A 15572-nucleotide genomic window follows, 5' to 3' on the forward strand; every position below is an offset into this window, starting at 1 on the left:
TGCCTACAACCAGCAGCAATGGTCACACTCTCAACAGATTCTCAGAATTCTTCTTCAACTAAATAGGTGCATCAAAATAAAGAGAACCACTAGTTAATCTAACAATAGCTCATTAGGACTGAATACAAATATCTTATCCTTGGTATTCTTTGTTTTGCAAAGCAAGAAGTTGATAAACTACCTACACTACTCCAATAAAGTCATTCCTGTATGTGACATACCTAAAAAGCAAAAATATCAGCAAATAAAAGTTATTTTAAAATACAGATACTTTAGCATAAAATCACTTCTGATTAAAAATACTTTTGGCAAATTGAGAAAAGGGAAAGTAAAGGAACTTCAGCACAATGTAGGTCCACACAGAATCTCTGCTATGTTTGAAATATGTGTAGATGTGAAAAACCAAAGCCTTTGATGTTACACTTACTATCCAGGTTGCATTAAGTGGTCTTTTAATTCAACATTGTCTTTAAAAAAAAAAAAATTAACCATTGAACACAACAAATATAATGGCAAAGGGTTGCTTAATGAATTCCCAAAATCTGAAAATATGTAGATTTAGCTAGGTTATTTAAACTGTAGCATTTATATAAGTACATATATTCGCATACATATATACATTCATATATTTTATGAATATATACGTGCACGTATGTGTGTGTGTGTGTGTGTGTGTGTGTATAACCAACCAATCAAAATCCACTGCCTCAGTTAAGAAAATGGCACATGCTGGAACAAACTAAGGTCATATTTTTTTTAACAATTCAAATATAAAATGACAAACCCTTATCTTGATTACATTTTTAATACCTAAATAGTCCATATCAATTTCTACATTTCCTATCATTTTAAAATCATATAACTTGATGTAACTTTTTGTATGAACAATTTAGAAATTACATCCTTGAAAGAAAAATTTAAACAGTTTAAATTTAAGCAGAGTTTAAAAAAAACAAGTAACAGAAATCTTAAAATCAAAATGTTTAATGAAATCTGGAAGACTCACCTGTACCTATGTAAAAGACATACTTCAAACTAATTTCTTCACACAAGGATTCAAAGGGAGACAGTTTACAACCTGTGAGAGTTTCATTTCCTATTGTATTCTGCAATGATTGTGTTCTATATTGCTAATACAATGCTATTTTGATGACTATTTCACTTGATTGACAAAGGCAATTGTATGAAACAATTGAGTAAAATAACTTGGAAAGGTAAAATAATCCTAATTGATAGTCAAAGCACAAAATTGTCTTTAAAACAACAACTACTTGGTTGCACATTAAGCTAATTTACAAATGTTACTTGCATTTCAAAAACAAAGCATCAAGTGAGAAACAATAAAGCATATCATGTTTCTGTATGCTGGTGAATCACACCTAGTAAATCGCCAAAGAGAAGGGTGATTTATGCTCAAATCCTGCCAAGACTTTAATCAATATTGGGTGTCACATCTCAGGGGACTGGGGGTGGTATCGAGGCAAAAAGAGGGTGGCTAGTATTTGTCTCAGTAATTTGTACACAACTTCAGTGAAATATAATAGATTAAACAAAAAGCAGCAGCAGATTTTAATAATAAAGTAATGATTTAAAAATACTACACAAAATGCTTAAAACTGTGTAAGAGAACACGGAGTGAAAAAGCCTGTCCTGGTCTTCATTCTTTATAATATTTGAAGTGTCACAAAATAAAACATAATTTGTACAAATCAAATTTCTTCTCTTAGAGCATTAACTGATAAACTATAGAGTTCAGAAAGCAAAACATCTTAATAACCAAGTGCACTTTTAACAATAATGACAGTGATATTTTTGGAGACTAATTCCAAGAAAAATATCAAGTTGAAAGATACTACCCAAACAACTGTATTTGAGCCATGTAAATCTAGGTTAGAATATTTTTATTTTATTCATACATTTGTTATTAAATTGCAATTTTCTAACATATTTAAAGTAGAGAGAAATAAGTTCAGGGACCAAACAAACTTTCATATTTTATGCCTTGGTCTTCTAATTATGTTGCATTCCTTTTGAAATGTTATAAAATGAGACACTAGGCTTTATAGGAACCATTAATCTACTGTAATACAAAAACTTCAAAAGCATAGCCTCTCTTCATTTGAAGTAATCCTTGAATTTCTCAGTGCCAAGTATCATAATTATCTGTTAGAAGGAGTGAATCTGTATTTGTGTTGAAACTTTATCGATGCATGAGTCTGTGCCATTGAAAAACAGGCAACAGGGGAAATGTTAAATAAATATAGACTGTTTCAGCTTGCCATCTTTATTAAAACTCCTGACAAGAAAAATCAAGCCAAGAACTAGAAAAAAAATCTTATGCTTCTTATACTAAAATTTTGTTCAGATATTTCTATTGAAATATAAAAGGCTTAGCAAGTCTTTCAATTTTATGTCCATGAATGGTATCAACTTTTAAGGAAAACAATATTATTTGTTAATATATGCGTATACATATATAAAATGTCTTATAAAACTAACTTGAATCTATTCAAGTTTAAAATTTCCCAAATTTAGAGCTATATAGAAGCTATATCACAATCTGGTTTGAAAGATCGTGAGACAAGATCATCTTCTGACAATAATCAAAGAAATAAGCATGTTAGATAACATAACACAAGAGTCACATTTTATTACTTGAATTCACAGAAAGATGAATCCTAACCCAAATCTACAGACAGCAATTGACTCGTGCAGAGACTTCATCATGTACATAATTACTTTTCTTTTGTTGTTGTTGTTGTTGTTATTTAATGGTTAGCAGTTAATTAAGTGACCTCTATTGCAATAGACAAGTCCATGCAACTAATGTTTAGTTTTAAAATAATAATTGGAGGAAGCTGGACAAGGTCAGAGTTTGCCCCTTGACAACTTTTAAATATATTTCCTTACATTTTCTTTCATGTTTTGAGACCTACACTTTTTAGTTTTACTATCTAGCAGGTGATAGTCTCTTTTTCATCATCTAGTGGTAATGACAGATGGCTTAAACATTTACTCCAGTTTTCATAGACAGCATACAAATACAAGGGTCCCAGGCAAATCAACTCTACTCTAAGGATTGCTGCTAACTTACTGAGCCACTTTAAGCATAAACTCCAGTTTATGAGCCTTTCTTTTCTTTAGCATCATTTTGGTTCCTTGGATTTCCTGGTATTAATCAGTTCTGAGAGTCATAATTAGATGTATGTTCTATAAAAATCTGAGAGTACTAAGATTTGATATTTCTTTCACTCACACACACACACACCATGTGTACCTATGTATTCATAATACTACCTATGCACTATATATAAATACAAACATATACACATGTAATTTTATATAATTTGCCTTCTTGCACTATTTCTCTTATACTCTGTGTAAATTATTTCCTTAGTCTGTTAAATAGCTAGAGTAGAAACAAGAGTGAAAGGATCAATATGTCTAGATAAATGAAAAAAAAAGATTTTTAAAAGCAAAGTTGTAAATTGGATTTAAATAAAATGGAATTGTTTTTTTTATTTAAAATGCAAAACATTTAGATTGTTGCTTTCAAAGTAAAGAAATAAAACAACAACACTGGTAATTACCATTGAAAATAATGATGTCAGCATTGAATATGCAAACAGTACATTTTGGTGAAGGATAGTTCAATTTTAAATTTAAATTTTCTTTTTCTTTTCCTTGCTTACAAATTTTCTATTTCCTTAGTCAATGACAGAGTTAGGAAAACCTAGGTAGATATCCACAACTACACTTCTTCTCAGGTTAATGACTACATATTTGCATGTATTTAAGTTTGAGCAAGCTTTTTAGTTGGTATAAGATCAAAATTCAAAATTAAATCAATAAACTTCCCATATTTAATTTAAAAATAACCTAAAATGGGATTTTAGAACAACACATTTAATTGCAAAGTATTAAGGCCAGGTAATTGAAACATAATTAGAGTAATGATGAGATATTTTTGGAGGGATGAACAGTTCCACTGGATTTAACTTATCTTAGTTCTGAAAGTTTAAACTCAGAGCTGTTAATCTCAGGGGGAAAAAAGAAAAAAACTTTTTAAAGTGTCTAGTTAATAACTTTAGGACTATTCTTCAACCATTTGATGAGGACTTTAAAGTCTGAACAAAAATTCACAAAATAAAAATAATCAAGTGATTACAACATTATAATGCAGTCACTGAAGGAACTTTTCTCAAACAATTGTGAATGTGTGTACTAAAATGGGCATTGATTATCTTGTACAATGTGTTACACACACACACACACACACACACACACAAAACACGCGCGTGCGTGCGCGCACACACACACACACAGCATTCAGAGAAAACCAGCCAGTTACCAATTTATTGGACAGCCAATTTTGTAACAATCGGATTTGAACTGACTTAATTTTTACATAACATTCTTCAGAACAACTCCAAAATAATAGTCTGCCCTGGTTCGAATAGTTTTAATGGATTTGGGGCAAATATTTTACCTTATGGATGAGTAAGTGAGTAAGAACTCCAATTGTCTGAGTAAATGATGTTTAGTGATCATGGTCATCCCCACCCCCATCTCTACTGCCACCTGCCCATGCACTTGGGCACTCATGCGCGCATACACACACACACACACAGAATATACTAAAAAAAAAAATTCGAATTGAAGGTTCAAAACCCAGATATACATCTTTGTTTCATGTGAAGAAAGGCAAATAAACATGGAAAAGAATGTCTGGCAAGGTCGGGATAAGACATGTGCTTCTTTGAGTTTGAGTCTTTTGGGGTTTACAACCTTCTCCAGCAGTACCCAGGAATCTTTCTCCAAGGAAGGAATCGCCAGTGGCTTTTTTCATTATCATTTTTACCTGGTCTCCTCTCTTTCCTTCCACTTCAGCTTCCCTAGCTCTTCTAGGGACACACACTAACTCCATTCCTTCGGTCTTTAAACTTATTTGGAAGGTAGTGAAGTTTCCGCTTAAATTTTGCGCCCTGTTCCCACGTGCCTGCCTGTGGTCTCCAACTTTCCGTATTCGCTTTCTCTAGGAATCTCTGAACTTTTCCCTCTGCGCTTCCCTGAAGCAAGCGGTGGTGGGGACAAAGCGGAATTGCGAAAGCGAGTGGAATCTTATTTCTACCCCAAATTGACAAGTTACCCCACTCCCGCCCCCTCCTGGTAGAACTTCCCCCACTGAGCATCATTAGCATAAAACTGGTAGGGCCCCGGGACCTATCCTGAAGCCTCCTCTGGGCGCGCCTTTGCGGGCTGGAAAGCCAGCGCAGACAAGTATTCAGGCCCGCAGAGCATCCCAGCGCAAAACGTGCACCTGCTCCTTGCGGGAGCTACTGGCCTTTAAAAAAAAAAAAAGAAGAAGAAGAAGAAAAAGAAGAAGAAGACGAAAGAAAGAAGAGAAAAAGAAAGAAATGAAAAAAGAAGTCGCACTTTGAAATGAGTGAGCAAGCGAACGCGCTGTGGTCTTCCTTTCAGGTCCCCCTAGTTCGGCTTTCTAAAGTCTGGGGCACCCGCTCACCTTCCCCAATAGAAGAAAACCTGCTGGTGCCCTCGCATCTGTCTTGGGGCAATCATAACCCCTTTATTTCCTTTGCACACGCACACGCTCACACGCGGACACACACATGCGCACACACACGGACCCTCCCTTCGAAAAGCTGTCCCTTGGGACTTGGGGCTGAACTCCCTGAGTGTACCCCGGGATTGCCCAGGGTCTCTCAGCCTCAGGAGTCGTTCCCTATCTGACCTCAAAGTGCCCTCGTCGACTGCCAACCCACTCCCTTGGCCTCCTAACCGGCCGCTCACCCGGAGAGTGTCTCCTTGCTCCAAGAACCCTGCGGGGCAGGGTCACCACCTCCCCCCGCCCCCGGGAGGTGCCCAGAGGCTTGCGGTGGAACCCAGGTCTCGGGGAGCGCACACTCGGGCAACAGCTCGGAGAGAGGTTCCCAGAAGCCGACGCGCGCCGGGAAGGGGGCAGTGGCTCCTAGAAAGGCGCCGTCCTCCTTCCCGCCCCCTCCGCCCTGAGTCTTGGGGTTCCCAAGCCCCACAGCATCCAAGAGCTGGCGGCCAGTCGAGCAAAGATTGACCCGGCCGAAAGAGAGCTAGATTTGGGCAGAGTGAAGTGCCAACTTGTCAGGGGGTCGGGCGCGGCTGGCGAGCTCCATAGAAGAAAACCAGAGGGCCGCGCTCGCAAGGACGCGCGGCTCGCGGGCGCGCGGAGCAAGCAGAGCCGGAAAGGGAGCAGGGAAAGGGCGAGGAGGCGGGTGGGAAGGGGCCGGGGGCGGCAGAGGCTACACTCTGCTCTTTACCTTGCGTTGGTGCAGTCATTGTAGAGAGTCTCGAAGTCCTTCCTGGAGATGAGTTTGCAGCGGTTCACTCCGGGCTGGATGGCGCCCAGTCCCCTCAGGATGCGAACCTGTTCCACATTGCACACCACCGGCGTGATCTCCAACCGCTTCAGCTTGGTGTAGACCGTGTGCAAGCCCCCCACCAAGTGCTTCAGGAACAGGTCGAAAGCCTGGGGCAGGCAGATCAGCTCGCAGCCCTCCACCGTGAAGGAAGCCACTTTGGCCCCCCTCAGATCCACCATTTTGCACTCATTATTCTGGGGGGTGTTTTCCACTGGGGACGGGGTTGAGTACACGGGTTTCCCGGGGAGGGGGCCGCAGCTGCTACTGCTGCTGCTACTGCTGCTGCTACTACTGCTACTGCTGCTGCTGCTACTGCTGCTGCTGCTGCTGCTGCCGGTGCTCGCGTTGATGGGGGTGCTGGAGGCGCCGCCGCCGCCAGCGCTAATGCTGCCACCGCCGCTGCCGCTGCTGCCGTTGCTCCCGGCGGCCAGGCTGGGGTTGCAGTTGCTGCCGCCGCCGCCGCCGCCGCCGCCGCCTCCGTTGCCGCCGCTGCCGCCTCCGCTGCCGCCTCCGCCGCCGGGAGAGGTGACTGTGGCCGCCGCCGCCGAAGAAGAAGAAGCGATGGGCTCGGGCCGGAACAGAGTTGGCCCAGAGGACACGGAGGGTCCTATGGACGGAGCCGGAGACGAGGTCGCCGAGGAGGTGGAGGTGGTGGTGCCAGAGGAGGAAGCAGACGTGGAGATCGGGGGTTGAGGGGGGACCAGCTGGGTCGGAGGGATCAAAGCCGCCGGCACTGCCATGGTCACATATAAGGGGGGACACAGAAGGAGGAGAAGAGAGGGGAAAAGTTGCCACACACCCCCGGGAGGGGACGGGGGAAAGGGGGGAGAAGAAGCAAGAGGGGCAACAACAACAACAACAACTCTAGGAGAGGACGAGGAGAAAGGGAGAGAAGGGGGGAAAAGGAGGTGAGAGTAAGAAAGAGCGAGCGCAGGAGGGGCGAGCGAGAGAGGCGCTCTAGAGAGAAACGCACAAAGTGTCCCGCAAGTCGAAATGCGAGTCCTCTCCAGGGGCTGGGATCGAGGGCTGGTTTGGGGGGGGGGGGGCGGGGGGAGGATCGGCTGTTGTTGTGTGGGTCCCGCTCTAGCACAAAGTTAAGGATGAAGGTGGAAAGGAGGAGGATTGAGGGACTTGGGTTCTCCCAGGCAAGTACATTGATCAAAGATTGAGAGGGGAATGACAGAGAGAAAATGAGCTGAAAAGTGCAGGCTGCCGGCTGGACGAGTTGTTGTTGTCACACGGTGCAGAGGGGAGGAGCTCCGGAAACTTGAAATACCCTTTGAAGCCGCAAAAACCTCACTCACTAGTATTAACCCAAATTATCCAACCAGGAACTCGGAGCAGAGACTCCGAGAGCGCGAGACGTAGGGGGAGAGAGAGGTGGGGGAGAGAGGGAACAAGAAAAGGAGGAGGGGAGGGGGAGGATATGGAAAGAAACTGTGGGAGGGACAGAGAGGAAAAGCCTGGGACACAGAAGTGGTGATCGGAAAAGGAAAGATAGACCATCGTCTGCTTCTCTTCTACTACTACCGTTAGGTTGCATGTCTAATATTCAATTCCTTCCGCGACGACTCGTAATTTTTTTCCCCAAAGCTTCTAAGCCATCGCCTGACAACTTCCACAGGAGCCAGAGCGCTCTGAGTTCTCCTTCAAGGATTTAGGATATATCTCCAAGCGTTTTTGCAAAGAGATTTAAATGAAAACACATCCCTGCTTCATGATTATTAAGAAATTATTTTGAGGAAAATTCACATGTAAGCAGAGCGTAATGTTTTATGCATCTGGTTGTTTTATTTCTCTATTAAATTATTTATTTTTTATAAAGATAGTGAAAATTTCAGGGTAGCTTTCAAGTTGTGGGGAGAAGGTCCAAAATCGCTTAAGAATAACAATGCTTTATATAATCCCTTCCCTCCTGATAGACTGCAAAAATAAATACTTGCCATGAGATGGATCCTTTAGAGTAACTTCACTTTCACCCTGAAGACAGGTCAGAAATGCCTATTATACTCAGAGAATTCAAAGCGATTTGGACACTCTTAAAGACTTAAAAACTGGACAACAAAAACACACTGATTTTCTCATCCAAAACTCTATAATTAATTCACCTGTATTTCAGAGTAGCCAACCATCCTCATATCCTTTAAGACCCAAGACTAGTTGCTAGTGTGTTATTTAAGTAACATGATATTTCTGTGTTTTTTTTTTCATATTTGAAAGGCACAACTATATTTTGGGAAAGTCCTTTTCATTTTGTCAATGAAAATGTTTGTTATGTAAATAATGAGAACAAAAACTAAGCTTGCTGGTTAACTTGTAAAGGCAGAAAGGGTAACTGTGCTTGAAAACATTAGGCAGAGTTTAGAGTGACTCTCTTCTTTCTTTTATCTCTCTTTTTCTTCTCTTTTCTCACTTGTTGCATGGAGGTACTTATTCAAGGATCTTTGCCCAACATATGATTTGAGCATAGTCATGTCAGTTTGTTGCTTTATATCTATAGGAATCTTAAATAGTGAGGCATTGAACCTGTCTACACATGCTCAGTGACTTCACAAGATATGAAACAAGCATTCCCTGGATTTTAGACATTAACTATTAACAGCAGGTTCTTAGTATTGAGGATGAAAATTTTTGCCATTTTGGTTTTGAAATTATCATCACTTTTCTCCTTATCATGTCAATCCTTTAAACTCTTTGAAGTGTAGTGGCAAAAGGTACAGGAACTATCTACAGAGAAATATGACACTATTGGCTAATTAGTCTCTTTATGCTAAACTTTCTGGGGCATGGCAGTTAGATTAAGAGGTTTTTGTGAGTAACAAGAATTCAGAAAATTTTTGTAGAAAAGCAGATAAACTTCTGTAATGATAACTAAAGTTGCCACTGCTGTTTGGCCTAGTTTAGCCAATGTATTTTAATATATTCAGAAATAATTTTATTGATTTTCAATCCCCCAAATCTGTCCTAGATTAAAAGTAGGGATTCAATATGTGTTTCATACATTAAAACATTGTTTTAAGTGTTTATGTATGTTTTAGAAAATAGTACCATTTGAAAAATGCCAAATTTTTGTGTTACTCAGGGGAAGAGGAAGAAAGTACCAAGCTCTGAAAAGCAAATTTGATTGTGGAATTGCATGCCTCACTTCTAATAAACTCCAATATGATTTTTAAGATGCTGCACTACATATCATCACTTGAAATTTTAGTTTCACAAATGGGAAAAAAAATGTAAGTTAAATGTTCCAAATCTGCCCTTACCATTCACATTTCTCACATTTCCTTAAACTATCACTCACCCCATACCTGCCACATTCTGAAGCCAGACAGGAAGCTTGGTAGCTGACCAAGTCATCATTCTACCCTACTTAAAAGCCAACTCCAAATTTCCTTCTACACAGAAACCTGCACCTCTGAGCACATGCTCCACTCAGAACAGGGCTTGGGGGCATTTGCCCCCACCCGAATGGAGCTTCCCCTGACCTCAGGTCTCTAAACCATTTGAAGGAACCACCACTTACTCCTTTGATCAAACAATAGGATTAGAAAGGGCGTATAATGCAAATTAAAATACCTAGGAAAGAAAAGCCTTGAAACAAATTGAAGGATTCTTTTTTTTTTTTCCTTATCTTTCTCTTACCTTTTTTTTTTTTTTTTGAGAAATGTTGCCAGCGATTAAAGCAAACAGTATTTAACAAGAGCAGATAAATCAACTTGAGAGAGATTTCACATTCTCACTCCACTGCATCTTTAGCTTTCAGAGCTTTTGTCTTGTTTGTTTATTGTTTTACATCTCTGGTTGTTTCAGGTCCTCTCCTACCATCTCATCTTCCCCAACCTTCACTCAATTTGCATAAGCAAAACTCAAAGTACTGTAACTGATATTAGAAAATTCTCCCTGTGTTTTGTGAAGACGTATTGTGCAGAAATCAATAAGACTGTTTAAAATTCAAAGACCTGCAAATCGTTCTGTTTGTCCTTTGATAGGGCCTGTGCTGATTAAAATGCTACCAAGAAAGCTTAATTGCTGCACTAATTAAGAAGTCTTTAATTTCTTTCCTAGGATATCGTTTGAAGCTTAGCTTGTACCAGTTCAGGAAAGGTATTTTCTTCCCTCCTCCTGCCCCCTTCTGGCCCCTCCCCTCCCTTCCCCCCTTATCCCTTCCTCCCCTGATGAGATCCGTTCGAATAGGAACTAAAAGAGAGAGTGGACTTAGGTCTCATCATCTATTACTTAACAAAAATCGGCAGAAGATAAGAGTTTAGTGCAATATGAAATGCAGTTTTGAAAAGATCTGTAAGGTTACAGGCGACAGTGAGAAAATACAAAGTAGCTTTTGCAGCTAGAGTCCCGGTGAATACCTGGATGACAACAGACACTTTAGCCAGATGATGAGGGCATCCTATTTGGTTAAAAGGGGCAGTGACAAGGAAATAAAACAGGGACACATACAAACATATTCACAGAGCTGTGGTTTTTTAAAAAAAGAAGAATAGATCTGTAGAAAGATGGACTTGTAGTTGGGATTTGGTAAGTATCATTTTATTTTATGAGTATAATACATGAATTCTATGGGGATTTATTTTTGACCCTTTCTATAACCTAGGGAGGCATAGTACTGTATTACATCTATGCCATCCTTATCTATTGACCTATTTTATTCACTGATTTCTCAAGTGGGGAAACTGACTAAATGATTTCACAAAGCTTTCTCTGTAATCAATAGTCATTTTTTAGGTTTATTCATGCTGCATTATAATTCTGGTAAACGACTGCAAAGCAGAAGATTGTAAGAAAGACACAAATATCGACAAAGCCAGGATAAGTCATGTCTTTAAATCTTCAGAGTTTCAATATAGCAATTGATACAGTTATGTTAAAAAAGGAAAATACATATTTTATAGACTATAAAAACTAAAATGATTGAGTAACTTAAAGGCAATGTATATCTGAATGTGTTCATTTACTCTCTCAAATTTTCTTGAAAGCTTTGAGAATCCTCTTTTTAGGGCAACACTTAGTGAAAGGAACAATTTGAGCACATGTAAAAAGACAAGAAGAAAATATTCATTATAATTTTATTATTTTAATTTTCCCAAGTTCTATTAGAAACATATACAGAGAAATACAGATGTACACTCCATGTATATACTGAATTCCTTTTAGTGACAGGACAAGGAGATAACATGCTTAATAGATTCAAAGGGAGATTTACCATTCCGAGCACGACGTCACTCTAATTATGTTTACTCTAATTGAAAGCAAGGTTTTTTGGAATCTGAAATTACTTTCAGAATTTTTTTTTAAATAATGCAAGTGGATCAAATGTTGATCACAAGCATTTCAATCTTTCAAAATGTATTGGAAAATTAAATGAAAAGTAGAGTTTGGTACAAACAATGCCCCAGGGCAAAAAACAACTAACACTAGATTTTCCAGTCCAGCCATAACACAAATCAATTTGAGCACACTTCTATGGCCAGACTGCCAGATTGTTATGACTGCTAATTCACTCAATCAAAGAGTGCATTAGCACACCCGGCACAAATAGCCTTAACAATGGAGTGCATTTCTCAACAATTCTAAGATATATCTCAATGGAGAAGTAAAGAGGAAGATCATTTTTACATCTGCATATTTACTAATGGGCCTGTTTCCTGAATAGAAATTAAGAAAAAAAACAGATAAATTTCAAGCATGGGTTTATTAGAGAGCTATCAAAATTTGGCAAATCTAGAAAGATATCAAGGTACTGGTAGTTCACTGACTTTGTTAAACCTTTCTCAGGAGAGAGTCCAAACATGATGTTTGCACTTCAGTAGTAAATCATTGAAGATGGAGAAATTATGCCCAGTAACTCTCTCCAGCCTTTTTAACTCAGACACACAACCTCAGCCATCAGCTTAGTAGATAAACCTTAAGCACTTTAAGCAAAGTCTTCTCAGCTTCCACACTTTCAGCCTCTGCCCCTCCCACTTTTTTTTTTTTTCCCAACTCTGACTTTTGGTGGCTCTCACTTCCTAGCTTCCTCTCTCCTGGAATTCAGTCAGGCTTGTGGGACTCTTATCTCACTGATGCATTCTCTAATCAAGCACAGAGAGCTTGGTGATGAATTACCCAAAGGACAGAGGGTGGGGGGCTGAAGGTGAACGCACTATAACTTGAAGCACTCCAACTCTGTATTACAGACTGTGATTCCTAATAAAGAAATGATTAAAATAACGTTCATTTGTTTGACAGCATGGAAGTGTGGGCACTGTATATGCTTTCTGAATGCCTATATATTATTATTAATTTTTCCAGTTCACATGTGCATAGATCCAGTTGCTAAATAGTGTAAGTTGGCACCACTGTTTTCCCTTCCTAACCTTCTATCCTCACCCCCTTTTCTCCTGGTTCAGAATGGAGGTCACATATGGCAGAAAATACTTTGCTGGTTATGAGACATAGGATAAGAAATCTCTGAACTCAGGGATTGGGGAGAGAGGGGAGTTGCAGGAAGAAAACTAGTTACAAAGAAAACCAAGCTATCATAGAATTGTTTTTTCTGAGTTGAAACTGCATAATTTCCATGAGAAATGGTCAATTCCCCATGACAATTTAGTTATACTTTCCTATCAATTCTCCCTTCCAGGTAAGAGTCCTTAGTTTCATCTGTGGGCTGGTATTAAGGGTGGCCCAGTCAAATATTCAATAAATAAACAAACACAATGAGATCATTGTATAATTGGATGGTAAAAGGAAGCAGCAACAAGAATAATAAAAATTCAGATAATTCCTTTCATCTCTTAAGTCAAGCCATTATGAGAGGAATGGCAGTCTGGAAGTAAGGTCAAAAAGTCAGACAAATATTTAAATGTCTAGTTTTTCAGTAAATACTATACCTTTAAATACACTTTTTCATGTGTGGCATTTTCTAATGGTTGTATTTTTTTTTTTCCTCTTTAAATCACCAAGATCAGTATTAAGGCATCTGAATTACTTAAGGGGTATGTAGTTGGTATGGAATGGTAGGAGGATATAAATGCTTAATATTAAAACAAATTATTGTATAACTTTATGAGTTAAGAGAAATATAGTTAACTTGATTATAAAAGTTTCTATTGATTCTGTCTGCTTTGTTATTGTTTTGACTTATTATCTTGTTCCTTTTTCTTTTTCTTTGCTTTATTAAATAAAAGAAGAGGTCGTTGTCCAACAAATAGCCTGTAAAAATTGTTTTATTTGAAGTCAGAAATTTCAAGGATTGTTAGAAAAGAATAAACTGTTTATTTATTTATTGCCCTTCAGAACAAAGAGATTTTTTAAAAAGTTGAAAGAACAACAATTGCTACGTTCTAGCCGGAGATCTTGTATGTCAAGTTTCAGCCCAGAGCAAATTTTTACAACAAGTTATAAACCCCTGTAACAGAGGGTTTATTATAATGGAAGTGCTGACACAACCTTAACTATAGCGTTGTAAACGGCTATGCTATAATATCCATTAAGCAGAAAGAAAAATAAGCTGGCTGATCAATAATTTATACAAAGAGTACCAACTGCAGACATAATAACTGTAATGTTTGCAAAGCAATCTCTCTGCTCTCCAGGCTTAACAGTAAACGCAAACTAGCAACGCTGTTAATTTCCAACTCCTACAGATAAGAATACAAACAAATTACTTAAAATTATATTTTGCTCAACATTTAGCATGCCTCGATGGGATAAAATAAAATTTAATTATGATGCAACTTGTGCCGGATGCAAAGCTGTTTTGTTTTCCAGCACATTTTATTATGAAAGGACATTCATTTGGAACATCAATTATGAGGAAATAGTATGTTTCAATGAGTTGACTTGGGTCAGGCAGGCTCTTCTAAGAGTTATTCAGACATGGAAACAGATTGACACTGTTTGACTTCAAAGAAAGTTACAGGGTTTTACAGAGCCACAACTTGAAATACAATACTTCATGCTCTGATCCGAGTCAACTGTCAGTAAAAACACACCTTGTTGTTAGAGTTCATGGGAAAAAAGACATTGGTTTGGAAAATATGGCCATCATTAGTATCCAGTGGATCTGGGAGTGCTCATTAATGGTAAACCTTATTTGTATGGAAGCTCAGTGCGTCATGTCTATCTAATAAACATGAATCATAAAACATTAGAATTATTTCATTTCTGCAAAAGTTTTTAAAATCTTTTTTTAGGGGCTGTCCATATTTATTGCCACTTGCTTTTTATAAGTCTCTACAAATGGAGAGTGTGCTATATTGTGATAATTTTGTTGATGATGCTTTTGAAGCAAGCAAAGAGATTTGAGAGGAATCCAGAAAGAAATAGATGAATCGAATATCACAACTTGTACACTATGTACATACTGGAGGTTGAACCAGATTGTACAGTTCTGAGGTTCACATCTCCATCAGTCTTTTTGTCTGTTCATTTCCTTGTGGTGGAGTTGGGGGGCGGGTGAGAGGCAGGAGGGAGAAGTGGAACCCAATAGAATGAAAAGACTTGGCTATCAGAGTTGTAAAATGGTGTATTACCCTGTGAGCAATTGCACTTGGAAAGGAACCAGTAATTTATATGAGAAGTGTTTAAGATTGCCTGCTCACCCAGTGATCCATGCCAGGTTGCTAGGAGCCACAAGCATATATACGATGTATGGCACCTTTGGTTGTAAAGTGACGCCAGCTAGCCACTGAGATGATTATGTTAAAATTTACATTCATATGCAAACTGGACTCCCGCTGTTCACCTTGGCCTGCTACCGGACTCAAGTTACGGGACTTTACGGGACTGCTGGAGAGTTCCCATTGGTTGGGGAAGGATAGTAGGAGGGAATTCCGGAGGAGGTGGGAGGAGACGGGGGGGTTCCGGTCGGCGCGCGGTTCCGGTCGGACACCCTCGTGGGAGGACCGGTTTTTGACTTGCTGGCGCTGAGAGTGTTAGCGGCTTTTTCAAAATAAAGTTTTGTTCCTGCTTGATTGGCTCGTGATTCTGTGCCCAGCCAAGACTGCGGCACCAGGTCAGTTCCAGTAATGCTAGAAAACAAGAGGAGGTGCAGATCACTGGGGAAGAGATACCTTATACGCTTTAAGAGCTTGTGAAGGGAAGCACTAAAATGCCATTTTCTCAAATGAACTGATCATTACCATTTAAAATCCTGAGGGC

The 15572-nt window shown here is 39.4% G+C and overlaps 1 protein-coding gene across 3 annotated transcripts in view; it reads right to left on the minus strand.

Moving 5' to 3' along the window:
• The window catches only part of DACH1 (dachshund family transcription factor 1), a gene marked incomplete at its 3' end in the record, with an annotated part of 409292 nt that extends 401529 nt beyond the window's left edge, over positions 1-7763 (minus strand). The window contains exon 1 of one of the 3 annotated variants that reach the window (XM_081304371.1): positions 6315-7763. In XM_081304371.1, coding sequence (XP_081160497.1) covers positions 6315-7156 — 842 coding nt within the window. In that variant the 5' untranslated portion in view covers positions 7157-7763. The remainder of the gene's footprint in view (positions 1-6314) is intronic. The other 2 variants (XM_081304373.1, XM_081304372.1) reach the window with 2 other exon arrangements.
• Positions 7764-15572: the final 7809 nt, after the last annotated feature.

The sequence above is a fragment of the Spermophilus citellus genome, assembly GCF_964194105.1.
Source record: "Spermophilus citellus genome assembly, chromosome: 1".
NCBI classification, from domain to species: domain Eukaryota; kingdom Metazoa; phylum Chordata; class Mammalia; order Rodentia; family Sciuridae; genus Spermophilus; species Spermophilus citellus.